The sequence below is a fragment of the Prionailurus viverrinus genome, chromosome A1 (genome assembly GCF_022837055.1).
Source record: "Prionailurus viverrinus isolate Anna chromosome A1, UM_Priviv_1.0, whole genome shotgun sequence".
In the NCBI taxonomy this organism is placed as follows: Eukaryota; Metazoa; Chordata; class Mammalia; order Carnivora; family Felidae; genus Prionailurus; species Prionailurus viverrinus.
In genome coordinates, this window is record NC_062561.1 from 143,959,722 (window position 1) to 143,978,465 (window position 18,744).

General features: G+C 39.1%; 1 protein-coding gene across 1 annotated transcript in view; it reads left to right on the forward strand.

The window, feature by feature from the left end:
* The window catches only part of JMY (junction mediating and regulatory protein, p53 cofactor), a 104,331-nt gene that overhangs the window by 77,797 nt on the left and 7,790 nt on the right, over positions 1-18,744 (forward strand). The window contains exons 5-10 of the mRNA XM_047849804.1: positions 2,794-2,959; positions 3,675-3,862; positions 6,820-6,906; positions 12,539-12,634; positions 13,993-14,590; positions 16,440-16,750. Coding sequence (XP_047705760.1) covers positions 2,794-2,959; positions 3,675-3,862; positions 6,820-6,906; positions 12,539-12,634; positions 13,993-14,590; positions 16,440-16,747 — 1,443 coding nt within the window. The 3' untranslated portion in view covers positions 16,748-16,750. The remainder of the gene's footprint in view (positions 1-2,793; positions 2,960-3,674; positions 3,863-6,819; positions 6,907-12,538; positions 12,635-13,992; positions 14,591-16,439; positions 16,751-18,744) is intronic.

Here is an 18,744-nt window from a genome sequence, read left to right on the forward strand (position 1 = left end):
AGGGGAAGCCCTAGCACAGTGATATGAACACGGCAGACAAATGGTTGCTTTCAGCTGGAGAGAACTAGAGATAGTGAAGATGGAACTAATAGTTCCAGACCTTGATCTGAACAGTGTCACTGTTCATGAAGGTTTTAGACTGATACACACTAAGGTTTTATCTTAACTGATTATAATTTTTCCAGAGAATAAAGCCTTTAACATTACGTATTTTATTTATTTTTTAAAGCTTAATCTTCTCACTAGTTTTTTGTTTGTTTTTTTTTTAATTTATTTATTTTTCAGACTGAGTGTGTGAGCAGAGGAAGGACAGAGAGAGAAGAAGAGAGAGAATCCCAAGCAGGCTCCACGCTGTCAGTGCATAGCCTGATGTGGGACTTGATCTCACAAACCGTGAGATCATGAGCTGAGTCAAAACCCAAGAGTTGGATGCTTAACCAACTGAGCCACCCAGGCACCCCAGCATTATGTATTTCACATGTTTGTATGCTGTGCTCATAGAAAGAATGGGTGCTAATAACAGAGGAATATGCATTCTGGAGCTGTGGTCTCCAGAGCTAGATAAGAAGCCCAAGGTTGTATCCAAAGGGACGTTTGTAATTTATAGTGAGACTGAAAGTCTCAGACAAGAAATGACACGTTCATATTTTATGACTTAGGACCAAAACACCAGGATTTCATTATTGACCTCCATGAAACACTGTAATGGAATCTTGTGGTTTGTTCCATATTTACTGTTTGTCACTCATAAAATATTTCCTAATGCAGCAGGATCATTGGCCTACAATTCATTAAATATTCAGTGTAAAAATTTTCTAACATTTATGAAAGAGCACTGTACTTAATTAACCTGATTATTATTAAATGTATACCGTTAAGTGTATACCATTGCACATTTAGATTACAGGCTAAGTGTTGCTTTGCAGTTTACAAGGAACTTGAGGGGCATCTGGGTAGCTTAGTTGGTTAAGCATCCAACTCTTGATTTCAACTCTGGTCATGATCTCACAGTTCGTAGGATCAGTTTGTGGGATTGAGCCCTGTGCCAGGCTGTGCACTGACAACACGGAGCCTGCTTGGGATTCCTTCCCTCCCTCCCTCCCTCCCTCCCTCCCTCCCTCCCTCCCTCTCTCTCTCTCTCTCTCTCTCTCTCTCTCTCTCTCAAAATAAATGAACCTTAAAAAAAATAAAGGACCTTGAAATTATATGCTAAAAAATATTCTAGTCTTCAGGTAAGACTGTGTTGGATATCTAGAATTTAAAGGAAAGGCTGGACTCTAGTCTTTTTTTTTTTTTTTTTAAGTTTGTTATTTTGAGAGAGAGAGTGGGGGAGGGTCAGAGAGAGAGGGAACAGGGGCTCCACACTGACAGCAGAGAGCCCGACACAGGGCTCGAACTCATGAACCATGAGATCATGACCTGAGCCAAAGGCAGACACTTGACTGAGCCACCCAGGTGCCCCAGGCTGGACTCTTGTTTAAACATACTCTCTTTATGTGCTAACATGATTCACCAACCTCATCAGACAAAAGAGATCATTTTGCAGCCATAAGAATTCACTGTCTTTGCTGCCAAGCCTGTCCCGAGGGTACCAGCCAAGTATCTCCTTGGTATTCTGGGAGCCCCAGGTGACCCCTCAGAGGAGCTCACAAACATTTCCCTCCTTTTCCTCTGTTTCTCCTCCACCCCCTTTGGTAGTCATCCCCTGGGATGCCACTTGAGGCCAGGGCCTCCTCACCAGTGTTGCTTGTTCTTCCAGGGCACACTGATACCTGTGGCCGTGTCCTGCAGTTTCTAAGCATGAACATTTAATATGCTAAAGTGGTAGTACTATATTCTTAGATGTTTTGAGAGGAATGCTTTACTCTCTCACATGCCTGTCCTTCAGTGACTCCTGAAAAGCCATCCTGTCAGCTCCTCCTTAGAGCCATCTTTCTTCACAGATCCAAGTAGGAATCCATGGAAATAGTGGGGTTGGGGACTAGTATCTGAAGCATACTTTGTTCATAGTAATTTCCTTTGGTTGCTTGGCAAAATCTCTTCTCCCTCTCCTTTCTGGACCAAAAACTAATCAACCGACCAACCAAGCAAACTTCATATGAGAACACCCACCACTTCATGAGACCTGTCTAGAAACCGTTCAGTCTCACCTTAGGTTGGATGTAGGATCCTAACTGCATTTATGTAAAGATACTAATAGTTACCATTGTTAGTAGATTGCAGGGGTTCTCCTACAGTCATTTCTGTCCTGCTATTCACCTTGTTCCCCCAGTGACCAGCTCCTAGAAGCTAATGAGGCTGTGACCATGGAGCAAAACACAGCTCACAGCTCTGGATGTGTAGGGTGACCAGACTTCTACCCCCTGGTTATAACTATCTGAGTATGGATGAATCTTATTTACATATCTTACTCATTCATACATAATCTCATTCATATATGGAAGGAATAACTGCATAGGTTAGTACATCCACTTTTGAGAGGAAAGAACACTATTAATATTTATGTCAGAATAATTAGAATAATATAGTATCCTAAATATGACCTGTGATATGAGTAAACTTAAAAACGTTATTTTTACCATGTATGTCTAGTTATTTCCAAAACTATATGTTTGGATTATTGCTGTTTTTCTGTCTTTTAAAAAAAATCTTTACTTCTTGTTTATAAGGTTCTTTCTTGGAACAGTTGCTTCGTGGATTTATGCTGTATGATTAGTTTTCATTTCTAATCCTAACCTGATTTGTTTTCCTTGTCCCAACCAATTAGAAATGTTATTTTTATTTTCAATGCAGATGCAGAGTTTGCAGGGTGGTACAGAGGCCATAGCCCGGCTGGATCAGTTAGAAGCTGATTATTATGACCTACAACTTCAGTTGTATGAAGTACAGTTTGAAATCCTGAAGTGTGAAGAGTTACTATTGACCGCACAACTGGAAAGCATCAAAAGACTTATATCAGGTATGGTGTGCATTCAACCACATAAATCCAGGAAAAAAATTAATACATAGGGGAAATACACATAGTCGTCAGCTGGTTCTTCTGTTGAGACTAAGAATGTCTTAACATAAAGCCTTTTATTTTTTAATTTATTTTTTAATTTTTTTAATGTTTATTTTTGGGAGAGGGAGAAGAGGGAGGGGCCGGGGGGTGGGGGGGCAGAGAGAGCGGGAGACACAGAATCCGAATCAGGCTCCAGGCTGTGAGCTATCTGCACAGAGCCTGATTCAGGGCTGGAACTCAAGAGCTGTGCGATCATGACCTGAGCTGAAGTCAGACACTGAACCGACTGAGCCATCCAGGCGCTCCAATGTAAAACCTTTTAAAGGAGCTCTGAAACTCAAGTTATTTAGTAGACTCAGCAATGCAACTATGCTATTACCTTTGTAAAATACTCACTTCGTAAGGTTGTTTCAGCCAGAAAAATTTTGAATTTGAGGGATGATGATACTTAACATTTATCGAGCATTTAACTGTGCCACACACTGCTGAGCATTTTGTATACACACTCACCCTAGAAGGTATATTTCCTAACAATTGCTATTTTACAAAGAAGCTCAAGAGGTAACGGCTTTGCCTGAGGTTACAGACTTAATAAGTAGCTTAGAACTCTGTTCTTTCTGGCTCCATGAGCTCCTGCTCTTAACCACTACCCCTTGTTGCTGTTTTGTTACAGAAAAGAGAGATGAGGTGGTATATTACGACACTTACGAAAGCATGGAGGCCATGCTGGAGAAGGAAGAGATGGCAGTGTCTGTGCACTTACAAAGAGAAGAGCTACAGAAACTTCAGCAGAAAGCACGCCAGCTGGAAGCAAGGCGTGGACGAGTTTCAGCCAAGAAAGCCTACCTCAGAAATAAAAAGGTATAATAGCTTAGGTTATTTATCAAATATATAGCCTTAGTTTTAAGACTTTTTGTTAGTCATTACTTAATCCTTGACCCATATCTAATAATTGTAACCTGATTTGTCACTAGCAGTTACATGTTTTAAAACTAAGTGAGAGTTACCTCTTCTCAATACTCAAGCCATTATGTTAACATTATAGAGTTTTCTGAGAACTGCCTTGTTAAACACATTAGAACAGCCAGTGATGATGTGCTATTTACCCCCGACACCCCGTAAGTGACTCTGGTAAAGGACAGGGTTGCAGGATCCACGTAATGCAGTTCTCTGCTCCTGATTATTTAAGGAGGTCAGTCCTGTTGTATAATTATGTCTTGATTCTGATCTCAATCTTTAAGGAATTCTATATGTAAAAAAATTAATCCATATTCTTTACTCTTCACTCTTATTAATCTAAATCTGAGGTAGGGAAGTTCACTCCTGGAGAATCTGCCCGTTTAGACCAGCAGCCTCAGACCTCCTGCAACCCATCACATCACACAGAGTCAGGGGCTCTAAATGGTCTTGCCCTCCGCCATACCTACCCCCAGCCCTCACCACCTGAGGTGGGAGAACTACAGGGGGTAAAAGGAGTGATAAAAGATGGCTGAGAAGAGAGGAAACTAGAAACACTAAGTCCTAAAAAGAAAGATAATGAGAAGATCACCTCTTTGATACAAAAAATGAAAGTATGCCTTTCTGTGTAACATCGTCCTATATTCCTTGTCTACATGTCAACATGTTCACTGTCACAGGGTGTTTGGTCTATCCAGCATCCTTGGTAGGATTTCATACCCAGGGGAGTACTTGTGACTTTAAGTCATGCCCTGCCTTTCCTCTTGAAAAAATGATGGTCTCTGGCTATGCCATGACGACTTGAAGTCTGTACTTTGTGATTAGATTTTTCTTTTTCTTTTTTTTTTTTTAAAGAGAGTGAGCAGGGGAGTTGCAGAGGGAGAGAGAGAATCTTAAGAAGGCTCCATGCCCAGTGCAGAGCCAGACTCGGGGCTCAGTCTCAAAACTGTGAGATCATGACCTGAGCCAAATCAAGAGTTGGATGTTTAACTGACTGAGCCACCCAGGTGCCACTGTGAATATACTTGTAAAGATGAATATTCTTTATGCATTTTTATTTTCTTTAATGATATCGATAGTCAAATGAGATAATATTCTTTTGCCTAAAGTTGAGAAAGCTCCACAGATCAAAAACATTCTCATACTTGATGTGGTGACAAACCCAGAGCTGAGAGGAAGCTGTCTATTTGAGAGTCTCTCTTACTTTGACTATTCATATGTTTCACTGCAACAATGTTAGTTTTAGTCTTATAGGGTGCTACTTCAGATCTTGCTGGAGTTACTAGATACTGTATATGTAACATACCATCTTTCTAAAGTCTGAAAATAAGGGATTATAGACCTATATCCTCATTTTATAATCAAGGGAATCAAGGCTACTGTTAGTTAAACAGATCACCCAAGGAAAAACAGCTAATATGGGGCAAAGGTAGAATTCTATCTTAGGTCTGAGTGACATAGAAGCCTGAGTCATTGTATCACTATATCCTGTTACTTATATACAATACTACCTTTGTTATCCCCTGGAGACTACCCCAAACAGGTTAATTTCTTCATTCATACTGGTTAGGCCTTAAGAGTCAACCCAATGTGGGTGAAAAATATGATACAAATGCTTTAAACTCTGGTTCACCAGCTTAAAAGATCATTTATCATATCACTTTCTCTGGTTAAAAGTTTGTATAGTTTTGAGAGTGTTGTAAACTAATGGCCACCTTTTTACCTGGAATACTTCTCCAGGAAGACCCAGGGAAAATGAAGACTTAGCACGGTGCTACTATAAAGTTTCCAGATAATAGTGCATTATTTTGTAAAGAGGCACATAGTTCCTAGTTTATTATCATGTTTTTATTTATTTTGAGAGAGAGAGTGCTAACGGGAGGAATGGAGAGAGAAGGAGAGAGAATCCAAATATGTGAGGCTCAATCTCAAGAACCGTGAGAGATCATGTCCTGAGCCGAAATCAGGAGTCGGACGCTTAACTGACTGAACCACCAGGCTCCCCTCTTTCTTTTTTTCAAATCTTTATTTACTTTGAGAGAGAGCATGTGCAGGGGAGGCGTTGAGAGGGAGAGAGAATCCCAAGCAGGCTCTATTCCGTCAGCACAGAGCCTGATGCAGGGCTTGATCCCACCTACCATGAGATCATGACCTAAGCCAAAATGATGATTCAGATTGCTTAACTGACTGAGCCGCCCAGGTGCCTCTGGACAGTCTCTTTTCCTTCTGAATTCTCTAACCATAAGATACAGATTTCATGTTATTATTTAAAGCCCTCCAGGCAACGTCATGTTTTTTAACCCATCAAAGTTTAAGAACACAGACTTTAAGCCAAAAGTTGTAAATCCTTTTTTTTTTTTTTTTTTTTTTTTTTCCCAGCATAGTTTAAAGACTACAATAAGGGGCCTCGCTGGCTCGGTGGGTAGAGCGTGTGACTCTTGATATTGGGGTTGTGAGTTTGAGCCCCACATTGGGTGTAGAGATTACCTAAAAAAGATAAAGACTACAATAAGACTTAGAATCTTTTGGCCACAGACTTCAGAACTAAAAGAGACCTGTGAGATTACCTAAGGACACCCTCTTCGACTCTGTCTTGTCCCATCCCTCCCCATCAAAGAGAGCGAGAAATGAGTTCTAGAGAAGTTGATATATATAATTTTTTTTTTTTTTTTTAAGATCTTGATGATTTGGCTCATGCTGCTTCAGTACTCCAGTTGAGCAATCAGAGGTGGCTTATTGTTTGGTGTTTTCCTGTAGGTACATGTTAAGATTAAAATTAAACCCAATAAAATAGGCCCTGGTGTGGTGTTTTGAGTCTTTCAGGTTTCAGTTATATTAAAATACATTTTATGTATTTACAGGAAATTTGTATTGCAAAACACAATGAAAAGTTCCAACAACGCCTTCGGAGTGAAGATGAATACAGAGCCCATCACACAGTACAACTAGTAAGTTTGGACTCGGAGAATTAGAACAAAACTGGTGTTTTACCTGTCTCAAAGTGGATAAAATTTATAGAGAATAAGAAAATGTAAACAACTAGATATTAGCATTAATTCCATATATATGTATGTTTGCAGTTCAATACGTATGCATATACACACACATTAAGAGCAGTTTGAGACATACTGAGCAGAAGATTAAATAGACAGTTCCCATATACCTCCACACACTCACAGCTTCCCCTACCAAGCAAAGAGTAGTACATTTGTTACAGTCAGTGGACCAACACTGATACATCATTATCACCTAACGTCCATAGTTTACATTAGAGTTCATTCTTGGTGCTATTGTTGTTTTTGACCAACGTATAAGGATATGAATCCACCATCATAATATCATACAAAATATTTTTTACTGCCCTCAAAATGTCCTGTGTTCCATCTATTCATCTCCCTTTCTCTTCAAACCCCTGGCAACCGCCAATCTTTTTTACTGTTTCCACAGTTTTGCCTTCTCCAGAATGTTTAATTGGAATCCTACAATATGTAGCCTTTTTAGATCTGTTTACCTTAGTACTGTGCTTTTAAGATTCCTCCATGCATTTTCATAGCTTGATAGCTCATTTCTTCTTAGCACCGAATAGTAACCCATTGTCTGGATAACCACACTTTATTTTTAAAATTTGTCTTATGTAGGCTCCACACTCAGTGTGGAGCTTGAACTCAAAACCTCGAGATGAAGAGGCGCAGGCTGTATTAACTGAACCAACCAGGTGCCCCGGTACCATAGTTTATCGATTGACCTACTGAGACATGTTGGTTGTTCCCAAGGTTTGGCAGTGATGAATAAAGTTGCTGTAAACATTGATACAGGTTTTTGTGTGCACATAAGTTTTCATCTCTTGGGTAAATCCTGAGGAGCAGTATTTGCTGGATCATAATGTAAGAGTTTATTTAATTTTGTGGGAAACTGCCGAACTGTCTTGCAGAGTGGCTGTACTGTTTTGCATTGCCACCAGCAGTGGACGAGAGGGTTCCTGTTGCTCCACATCCCTACCAGCATTTGGTGTTGTCAGTGTTTTGTATTTTAGCCCTTAATAGGCATGTGGTACGTGATGGTTATTTTAGTTTGCAATTTCCTAGTGGCATGTGATAATGAGTATCTTTTCATAATGCTTTTTTTGTCATCCATCTGCTTTGCTGAGGTTATGTCCAGATATTTTGCTCAATTTTTAATTAGGTTGTTTTCTTATTACTGAGTTTTAAGAATTCTTTGTGTATTCTGGACTTTGCAAGTATTTTTTCCCCTATTTCTGGCTTGTGTTTTCATTCCCTTAAAAACATATCTTGCAGAATAGAACTTTTTAATTTTAATGTTAATGAAGTCCAACTTGTCAGTTATTTCTTTCATGAGTTGTACTTTTGGTGCTGTATCTAAAAACTCCTCACCAAAACCAAGGTCATCTATATTTTCTCCTGGGTTATGTTGCTGGAGCTTTATAGTTCTGCATTTTACATTCAGGTCTGTGATCTGTTTTGAGTTAATGTACATGAAGAGTGTAAGGTCTGTGGCTAATTTTTTTTTTTTTTTTTTTTTTGTGGATGTCTAGTAGTTCCAACACCATTTGTTTAAAAAGCTGTTACTTCTCTTCATTGGATTGCCTTTGCTCCTTTGTTAAAGATCAGTTGATTGAATGTGTTTGGATCTCTTGTGCTCTGTGTTCTCTCGTCTAAGTCTTGTGCCTCTCCAAAGAAACCTTACAATCAGCTTGTCAGTCTCCACAAAATAAGCGACTGAGATTTTGATTAGGATTATGTGAGATCTGTAGGTCAAGTTTGGGAATAATTGACACCTTAACAATATTGAGTCTTCCTATGTGTAAACAAGGAATAGCTCCCCATTTATTATATTTTACTAGATTTATACCTAAACTATTAGATTTATGCCTAAGTCTTTTTTTTATGGTAATATAAATAGTTTTTAATATCAAACTCTAGTAGATGTTCCTTGCTAGTATATTAGAAAGCAGCTGACTTTTATATGGCGGGGGGGCGGGGGGGTGGGTAGGAATCCCAAGCAGGCTCTGAATGACAGCGTAGAGCCCGATGTGGGACTTGAACTCACGAACCATCAGATCATGACCTGAACCAAAGTTGGATGCTCAACCGACTGAGCCACCAAGGCGTCCCAGGGTATTTCTATTTTTAGTTTTTTGAGGAATCTGCATATTATTTTCCATAGTGGCTGTACCATTTTACATTCCCACTAACAGTGTATGAGGGTTCCTTTTATCCACATCCTTGCCACCACTTGTTACTTCTTTTTGATTCTAGCCATTCTGACAGGTGTGAGGTGATATGTCATTTTGGTACTCATTTGTATTTCCTTGATGATTAGTGATAATTACTGACATTGAGCATGTTTTCATGTGCCTTTTGGCCGTTTGCATGTCCTCTGCCCATTTTTAAAGCAGATTATTATTTTCCTTGCTATTCTTTATATAGTTTGGACATTAACTCCTTATTGGACATATCATTTGCAAATATATTCTTCGATTCAATAGGATGCCTCTTTGTTGATGTTTTTGCCAGAACTTTTTATATTGGTATAGCCCCAATAGTTGATTTTTGCTTTTGTTTCCTTTGCCTTAGGAGACCTATCTAGAAAATGTTGCTAAGACCAATGTGTAAGAGATTACTGCTTGTGCTTTCTTCTAGGAACTATCCTCCTTTTCACCACCTCCTCCTCCAGTAGGGTCAGTTTCTTCCTTGGTGCTTGACAGCTAACCCTCTCTGCTTAACATGCCTGCCACTTACCTCACCACAACTTACTCATTCCTGCTTCTCTCCTAGGGCTTAATATAGGGCCTGGCTGACACGTAATTGGTAAGCATTTCATGGAAGAATGGTATTTCCTTATCTTAAGCAGCTTTTCCCCTACCATTTTACTCTCTTGGGTGGTATATTTTTAAATATTTATTTTGAGAGAGAGAGTGTAAGTAGGGGAGGGGCTGAGAGAGAGGGAGAGAGAATCCCAAGGAGGTTTGCACTGTCAACACAGAGCCCGGGTACAGGGCTTGATCCCACGAACCATGAGTTCATGGCCTGAGCCAAAATCAAGAGTTGTACACTTAACTGACGGAGGGACCCAGGTGCCCCTCTCTTAGATGGTATTTTACATGTTATCTTTTTTACTCTGTGAATTGATAAAGTTTTCTTGCTTTTTAGTTAATATTTTGTAATACTGTCCTATTATCTAAGCAAGGTGAATTTTTCCTGAGTAATTATCTTGCTGTGTGTATGTGTATATGTGTGTGTGTGTGTGTGTGTGTGTGTGTGTGTATAAACATTCTAAATTTCTTGACTCTTACTTTAAAAATCCTTCTATTATGAGTAGTTTTAATTACTGGCTTGCAAAAGTGCTTCTCTACCATTCCTATACGTTTTTAAAAAGAAACCTCATTGTGTTTATAAAGAGATATGCATCATCATTATAAAAGATTAAAGCAATACAGGAAAATGTGAAAAAAAATCAATACCAAAATAGATTATCACAACTTTTCTATTCCTGACTTTATTTTGATTTTTCTTGGAGTTAGTTAACGTTCATGAAGGTACTACTTCCGGAACGTTTCATGGTCCTCATACTGTGTTTTGGCATATTTTGGGAATGCTTGTCCATTTCCTTTCTAAGTCAGAAACAGTTTTCTAGGTCACAGTGCCATATTTTCTCTCTGTCAAACTTCTGGAGACATTGAATGTTGTTGCTGTCGAGAGGCGTGAGGTCTCCCTTCCCTCAACCCATCTTCTGCCTGAATATTCAGTCTTTGTTTATTGTGAAAGTCCAGTGACTTTACCAGGTGATGAGTGTGCAACAGAGTTTTCTGAAACAGGATGTTCACTTTGTGCCTGAAGATTCAAGTCACCCTGTAGATTCCGATGTGGTCATCCACCACAAATGAAGCAGTAACTCTGACTAGAGGAGCTGGTGGGGAAGAAGAGAGGTAGTAATGTAAGGGAATAATGGAAGATTGAATTTGAACAGGATGAATGGAAGAGAGACAAGTTAATGACACACTGGAGACCACTGTCCTGTGCACACAACATTAACTGGTCTTGTAGGAGGTATCTCCAAGTTTTTAAAACAAAGTACGAATGAAAGCCATAACCTATCTGCATAGCTCGATAGCCTTTTAATATTCTGCAAAATGAGATGTAATTAGATATCTTTTCATTGTTTGAACAGTATAGAGAATTTTTTTTATTCCAGTATAGTTAATATACACCGTTATATTTGTTTGCGGTGTACAGTATAGTGATTCACCAATTCTTTACGTTACTCACTGCTCCGTCATGATAAATGAAATGTACTCTTAATCCCCTTCACCTATTTCATCTGCCCCCCCCACCCCCGACCTGCTCTGATAACCATCTGTTTGTTCTCTGTAGTTAAGAGTCTGTTTCTTGATTTGTGTTTTTTCCTTTGCTCATTTTTTAAATTTCTTCAACTCCACAGATGAGTGAAATCATATTGATAATTGTCTTTTTCTGATTTTTTTTCACTTTGTATTATACTCCGTAGCTTCATCCATGTCCCTGCAGATGGCAAATTTTCATTATTTTTGTGGCTGAGTAACATTCCATTCCATGTATATATACCACACCTTCTTTATCCATTAATGGACACTTGGGCTGCTTCCATAATGTGGCCATTGTAAATAATGGTGCAATAAATATAGGGGTGTGTATCTCTTTTTGAGTTAGTGTTTTTGTATTCTTTGGTTAAATACCCAGCAGTGGAATTACTTACTAGACAATACAGTAGTTCTATTTTTATTAATTTTTTTTTTTTTTTTTTTTAGAAAGAGAAAATGCACAAGTGGTGTAGAGGAGCAGAGGGAGGGACACAGAATCTTAAGCAGGCTCCACTCTCAGTGTGGAACTCAATGCAGGGCTTGATCCCACGACTCTGGGATCATGATCTGAACTGAAACTGAGTCGGGTGGCTCCCTGGACTGAGCCACTCAGGAGTCTCTGCTTTTAATTTTTTGAGGTGCCTCCATACTGTTTTCCACAGTTGCTTTACTGGTTAGCATTAACATGGGAAAAAAACTTAAATTTCTGTGCTGATAACTCCCAACTTTAAGGGGTGATATTGAGCCAAATGATTCGTGTAAAATGCAAGAAATACTTTTTCTAGCTGCTGGTTATGTTGGTTGAACTAAGGTGCAGTGTGTAAATTACTGGCCAGGTGGTTGCTGATTTTTTTTTTAAGGTCAACTATTTAATTTAGCAGAATATAGCAGCTACAGGTATTTTACACTTAAGCTGTTGAAGCCACAACCTTACAGGAACATTTTTTAGTTCAGAGAAAATTTGACTTTATTTCAGCGCAAACATCTTTAATTGTGGGTAAATGCAAAAATGAAACAGTATTGTTTTTGTCAGCGTATCATTCTGGATTTTAAAATCATGATTTCTATTTAAAACTGGTAGTTTCATGCCATAAACACTGTTTAATGAATCATTCATTGGAGTTATCCATTTTACTTAACTGGGAGAGCTCTCTTTTTTTCCCTATTAATAATAAAAATGAATGGGACACATCATAATGGAATTACTATTAATTTTTTATCAGAAGAGAGAAAAATTACATGATGAAGAAGAAAGAAAAAGTGCCTGGGTTAGCCAAGAGAGACAAAGAACTTTGGACAGACTTCGAACTTTTAAACAGGTAATAAAAGTATGGCCCATCTGTTGTTTTTCATTGCTTTTTAAGCAGAGCTGCATACACACTCGTGTTACAAGATTATGATAAAAACTTGGTTTTCCCTTTTATTATTTAGAAAATAAAATTTTAAATTAACGTTTGATTACAGGGCTACCCTTCTTCCAGTTGTATCTGGAATTAATATTCTTGTGCCGTTGGCCTTCCACTTTAGTAGTGTAAGAGGAGTGGTCAGGGCCTCTGGCAAACCTGAATTCTTCTTGAGTTTTATAAAATTAATAGGCTCACAAGTGACTGTCCATTTTAGGCATGAACTTGTCACCAGAACACATTCAGTAACCTTACGGTGGTAATCTGTGGGAGGGACCAGTGGCAGAATTAGAGAATGGATCAGCTTACGTCAGAAATGGTTTGGCAGTTGTCATAAGTGCTCAGGAATCTACTTCCATTGTCTGTGCCGAGGGATCACCTTATAGGTGCAGGAAGCTTTTGATGAAATCCTCTTAGTATTATAGTGAAGAGAGTATATGGTGGTTGTGGACCACCCTGTGTTGAGTAAATGTTGTTCACCAAATCCATTAATGCTAGGTTTTATTATAATAAAAGAATGAGAGTTATGTATGTCAGTACTTGAAAAATTTTATTCCCTCTCCTTCCATCATAAAATGTACATACTGTTTTGAGAGTTTTTTTAAATGCCAAGAAACTTTTTAAAAAGATTAATGTTTTAATCTGTAAGCATTTGAAAATACATGTAAGAAACTAATAGTTCCATAGCTTAGTATATACCAATGGCATGTATTAAAACCATTTTTTTAATGTTTAATGTTGAGTGAGAGTGCAGAGGGGGGAGGGAAAGAGAGAGAGAGGGAGACACACAATCAAAGCAGGCTTCAGGCCCTGAGCTGTCAGCACAGAGCCTGGCATAGGGCTGAAATTCACAGACCACGAGATCATGGCCTGAGCCAAAGTTGGACACTTAACCAACTGGGCCACCCAGGCGCCCCAATAGCATTGATGTTTGATATTTTATATTGCTATTATTTTTCCACTTAAGCTAGTAATTTCAGTAATTAAAGATCTTTTTTAAATCCTGTGGTAATTTTGAATAGTTGACTTCTTAAGTGGATAAGAGGGAATAGGGCCTTGATAAAAGATTTGATAAGCAAATAGAGTTGGATGACGGCTGTTGAAAGGGATTATGCTTTGGTATTCTGGTCTTCTGTATAACTGTATCAAAGAATTTCCCCCTGAAATCACAACAGCTCCGAAACAACATCTTGGACCTGAAGGAGAAAATAGCCATCAGTTCATAGATTGTTGTAAACTAATTTGACCAGTTACAATCACTTCTACTTTTTTAGAGGTACCCTGGCCAAGTCATACTTAAATCAACCAGATTGCGACTGGCTCATGCAAGAAGAAGAAGCACAGCCAGTCCTGTGCCCTGTGAGGACCAGTGTGACTCTCTGCCAGGAGCACTACAGGTAGAAGAGAAAAGTGCAAAGGCAGAGGAAGGAATAGGCGAGCTTGGGTCGTCACACAAAACAGAAGCCCAAAGCCTCGCACACCTTGAAGATACTTCGCTAGCACAACTTGAAGCCGCTTCATTACCTCTCAGTGGTGTTACCTCTGAACTGCCGCCCACTGTTTCTCTTCCACTTTTGAATAATACTGACCTCGAACCAGGTTCCATTACCATAGATCCACTCCCCCCACCTCTTCCTCCAACACCACCTCCCCCGCCACCGCCTCCTCCCCCTCCCCCACCACCACCTCTGCCTGTTGCTAAAGACACCTCCCCAGAGACACTGGAGAAAGGTCTGCCTAGAACAGAGGCGAACGAGAAGAGGATCCCCAAGTCTGCGAGTGCCCCCTCAGCACATCTCTTTGACAGTAGTCAGCTGGTCAGTGCCAGGAAGAAGCTCAAAAAGACTGCTGAAGGTTTGCAGAGGAGGAGAGGTAAGTTAGAAACACATTTTTAATCTCTTGAGTAAAGTGAGTCATAATCAAAGGCCCTTTTATTTCATAGGACCCAACAAAGCTTAAAACATTATTTTATTTTGGGCATTATTTGATTGCAAATAGGTTTCAAAGTCACAGCCTGGCAGAATTCTACCAACCCACGTCAACAAATGAGCCTAGACACAAATGTGTACTTTCTTGAGCTCTTAGGGATGTTTTAAAAATTATATATTCTGAGGTAGTACTTAATCTAACTGGTAATAATAGTAAGTGGCTCCTTTTGTGTTACGAAGAAAATCTGACTTCATTTTTATCATTTTTTAAATGTATTTTTGAGAGAGTGCACATGTGCACAAGCAGGGGAGGGGCAGAGAGAAAGGGAAAGAGAAAATCCCAAGCGGGCTCTTTGCTGTGAACATAGAGCCTAATGCAGGGCTCAGTGTCACCAACCATAAGATCATGACTTGAGTCAAAATCAAGACTTGTATGCTTTTTTTTTTTTTTTAATTTTTTTAATGCTTATTTATTTTTGAGAGAGAGATTGATAGAATATGAGCGGGGGAGGGGCAGAAAGAGAGGGAGACACAGAATCCGAAGCAGGCTCCAGGCTCTGAGCCATCAGCACAGAGCCTGACACGGGGCTCGAACTCAGGAACCGTGAGATTATGACCTGAGCTGAAGTCGGACGCTCAACCGACTGAGCCACCCAGGCACCCCAAGAGTTGGATGCTTAACCAACTGAATCACCCAGGTGCCCCAAAAATCTGATTTTAAACCTAGGAAATACAAGCACAGTATTCACAGAAAAAGTAAGACAGTTGGGAAGGGCTGTCAACACTAAGATGGCTTTGGCAGGACCATGCAACATTTGGTTACATATTTATTGAGGTCCTTGATACACTCTTTGTATAAAAAAAGAAAAAAACAAGGAAAGATAGGGAGTAATATAGACAATTTATTGTGTGTCCGATATGCCTTAATAAAGTTCTTTTTGAAAAGAACAGAGAATAATCCCTGTCTGTAGCTTTCATTGGGAGAACATTATATAAAACAATTTGCATATTACATTTTAATCTGAGAGACGGTTTAGTAAAATATTTCTTACCATAACTGGAGAATTTCATATGTAAAACAACTAAATGGTAAAACAGAACAATCATCGTAGTAGGGGCACCTGGCTGGCTCCGTCGGTAGAGCATGTGACTCTTGATCTCAGTGTTGTGCATTTGAGCCCCACATCAGGGGTAGAGTTTACTTAAAAAACAGACAAACAAAAACAAAATAAAATCTCTTAAAAAAAAACATACTGGATCAAAACTTAGTTCTTTAAAATTACATTTGCAACTCAAATTGCTCTCTGAATTTAGATTGTGCTGGTGCCTTTGGGAGTCTCAGCTATGAAATTCCTAAAGACTACCTCCCAGCTCCCAGTCTGCTTAGGTGTCTTAAGGGGAAATTATGAAAATACTAATTTCGAAGTTGAGTCTGGCTTTTTTCCTTTAGGTTTTATTTTTGAGAGAGAGAGAAAGAGAGAGAGCGGGGGAGGGGCAGAGAGAGAGGAAGACACAGAATTCGAAGCAGGCTTGGGACTCTGACTCAGGAACTGTGACATCATGACCTGAATCGAAGTTGGAGGCTTAACCGACTGAGCCATCCAGGAGTGCCCCGGCTTTTTTTTTTTTTTAAACAAGTACAATTGGTATTTCATGTGTTTTTGGCACACCTGTCCATGGTTCATGGTTCATTTTGTTTTCAGTGTCCTTGGCTATCACAGTCCTAAAGTCTAGAGGTTATCAGTTTGACTCTAATTGTGATCCTAACTGTAATTCTCTTTCATTTTATAAAGTGAGCTCACCCATGGATGAGGTGCTAGCTTCCTTGAAGCGTGGTAGTTTTCATCTGAAAAAGGTTGAACAGCGAACTCTGCCTCCTTTTCCTGATGAAGATGATAGTAATAATATCTTGGCACAAATACGGAAAGGGGTGAAATTGAAGAAGGTACAGAAGGAAGTTTTGAGAGAATCCTTCACACTTTTGCCTGACACAGATCCTCTAACACGGAGCATCCATGAAGCTCTTAGAAGAATCAAAGAAGCGTCCCCTGAGTCAGAGGATGAAGAGGAGGCTTTACCCTGCACAGATTGGGAAAACTAACAAGTAAATGGTCTTAATTTCTTTAGTAGCATTCACTAATAGTGGATGATGAGGTCTGTTATATTTTATTGATGAGGTTTGTTGTTATATAGCTCAGCTATAGAATCAACCATAGATCTGTAAACTTCAGGTTTTGTGTAGTTTCTAGAAACCTAACAAACAGTAAAGCACTTTTCAAAGATATTGTTATATAAATGCCAGGTTTATACCTGCTCATTAAAAATTTCTACAGTATAGCCCAAATAAAGAGGATAGACTGTTTCCAGTAAGGTGGCAGTCTTATTCTTACTTTAAAACCCAAAAGCTCTTTCCTCACCAAAGTATTTCAGGTACAAACTGTTATATATATTGAAGTTTGATTTTTTTTTTTTTTTAATGTTCATTTTGAGAGAGGGAGGAAGAGGGAGGAAGAGGGAATGAGTGGGGGAGGGGCAGAGAGAGGAAGAGACACAGAATCTGAAGGAGGCTCTAGGCTCTGAGCTGTCATCAAGGAGCCCTATGTGGGGCTCAGACTCAGGAACTGTGAGATCATGATCTGAGTCGAAGTAGGACCCCAACCAACTGATCCACTCAGGTGCTTGCTCCCTTGAATTGTGATATCTGCTCAGCTGCCCAGAAAGGAATTGTCTGAGATCAATCCAGAAAAATTACTGCATTGTTTGGTTATTTAGCTTTCTAAGCCTTTAAAATTAAGGTTAAAATTATCATTTTAAGGTTTATCATAGTTACTGCATAATCCAGATAAAATTGCAGCTAAAATAACAAACATGTAATAAGTGTATGCATACCTTACTGGGTATGCCCATGGTATTGGTTACACATTGGACATTTTCCTAAAGTAATAGAGTTGTTACTCTACCACATTTTAGGAAGCTAATTACATAGTACTATGGCACAAATTCTGCTAAATATAGAGTCAGTAAAGATAACATGCTATATATAGTATATAGAGAACTGATACTAGTCATAACTGAAATTATATAATTTGTGCAAACTGTAATGCAACTATGCAGATATATTCTATTAAGCATCTTAATTGCTCTCTTGATGGACTGTTTCTCTGGGCTTCACAATATTCACCAAACTGGGGAAGACTCATAGTTCTGGAAGGGGAATAAAGGAATAATAAACTTACTTATTAGCCAGTGCTTTTTAAGCATGCCTGATGGTAAGAATTCCCTGAGAGATTATTAAAAATGCAGATTCCTACTCCCATGAATTCTGAGTAGATCTGAGGTATATGCAGGCGTACATGTGGATTTTGAAAACTCCATACAGAAAAGGTAAAGTATGTCATTAATTTTTTTATACTGATTACATGCTAAAAGATAGTTTTGGATATATCAAATAAAATACTACTAAAAGCAGTTTTACTTATTCCTTTTGGGCATGGGCCATCAGGAAAATTTAGATGTTCCTGTATTATACTCTCATCTGTACCACTTCCCTTCAGCATCTACTGTCAGTAGCTTTAACAAAATGGGGGTGAAAAATCTCAGTAAGTGGTTATGCTCCAGACAACATTTGATAGCACCAGTGTTATGCCATGGGTATTGGGCTGTTGGTATCTTTTTCCCCCTGTTATTTATGGAGGCCCTAATGATCATGTTGTATGATTCAGTGTTTTTGAATCCCAAAATAATTTCAAACCATTTGTGCTTAACATATGTACACTATGCTTTGTAGAAGATAGCAAATATATTATTGTGTATACTCAGTGCTAGAGACTCAGGGTGTCTGACTGGGAATCTTTTTCAATCTTGTAGATTGTCTCCCACTTTACAGTGCTTGTTACCTGTCGTCTTGTCTCCTGCTTGAAGCTTCTCAGTGAGCTGCTAAGCCTATGCCTAAAACTACCATCTTAGCACAGATTGGGCCTTCATATAAGCGAGTGTTTAGTCCTTTTGATACAGCTGCCCACAGTAGCCCAGTTGGGGTATGTGACCCACCTGCTGTTGCTCAGGCCAGCCCATCATTTCTGTTTTCTGCCATCTCAC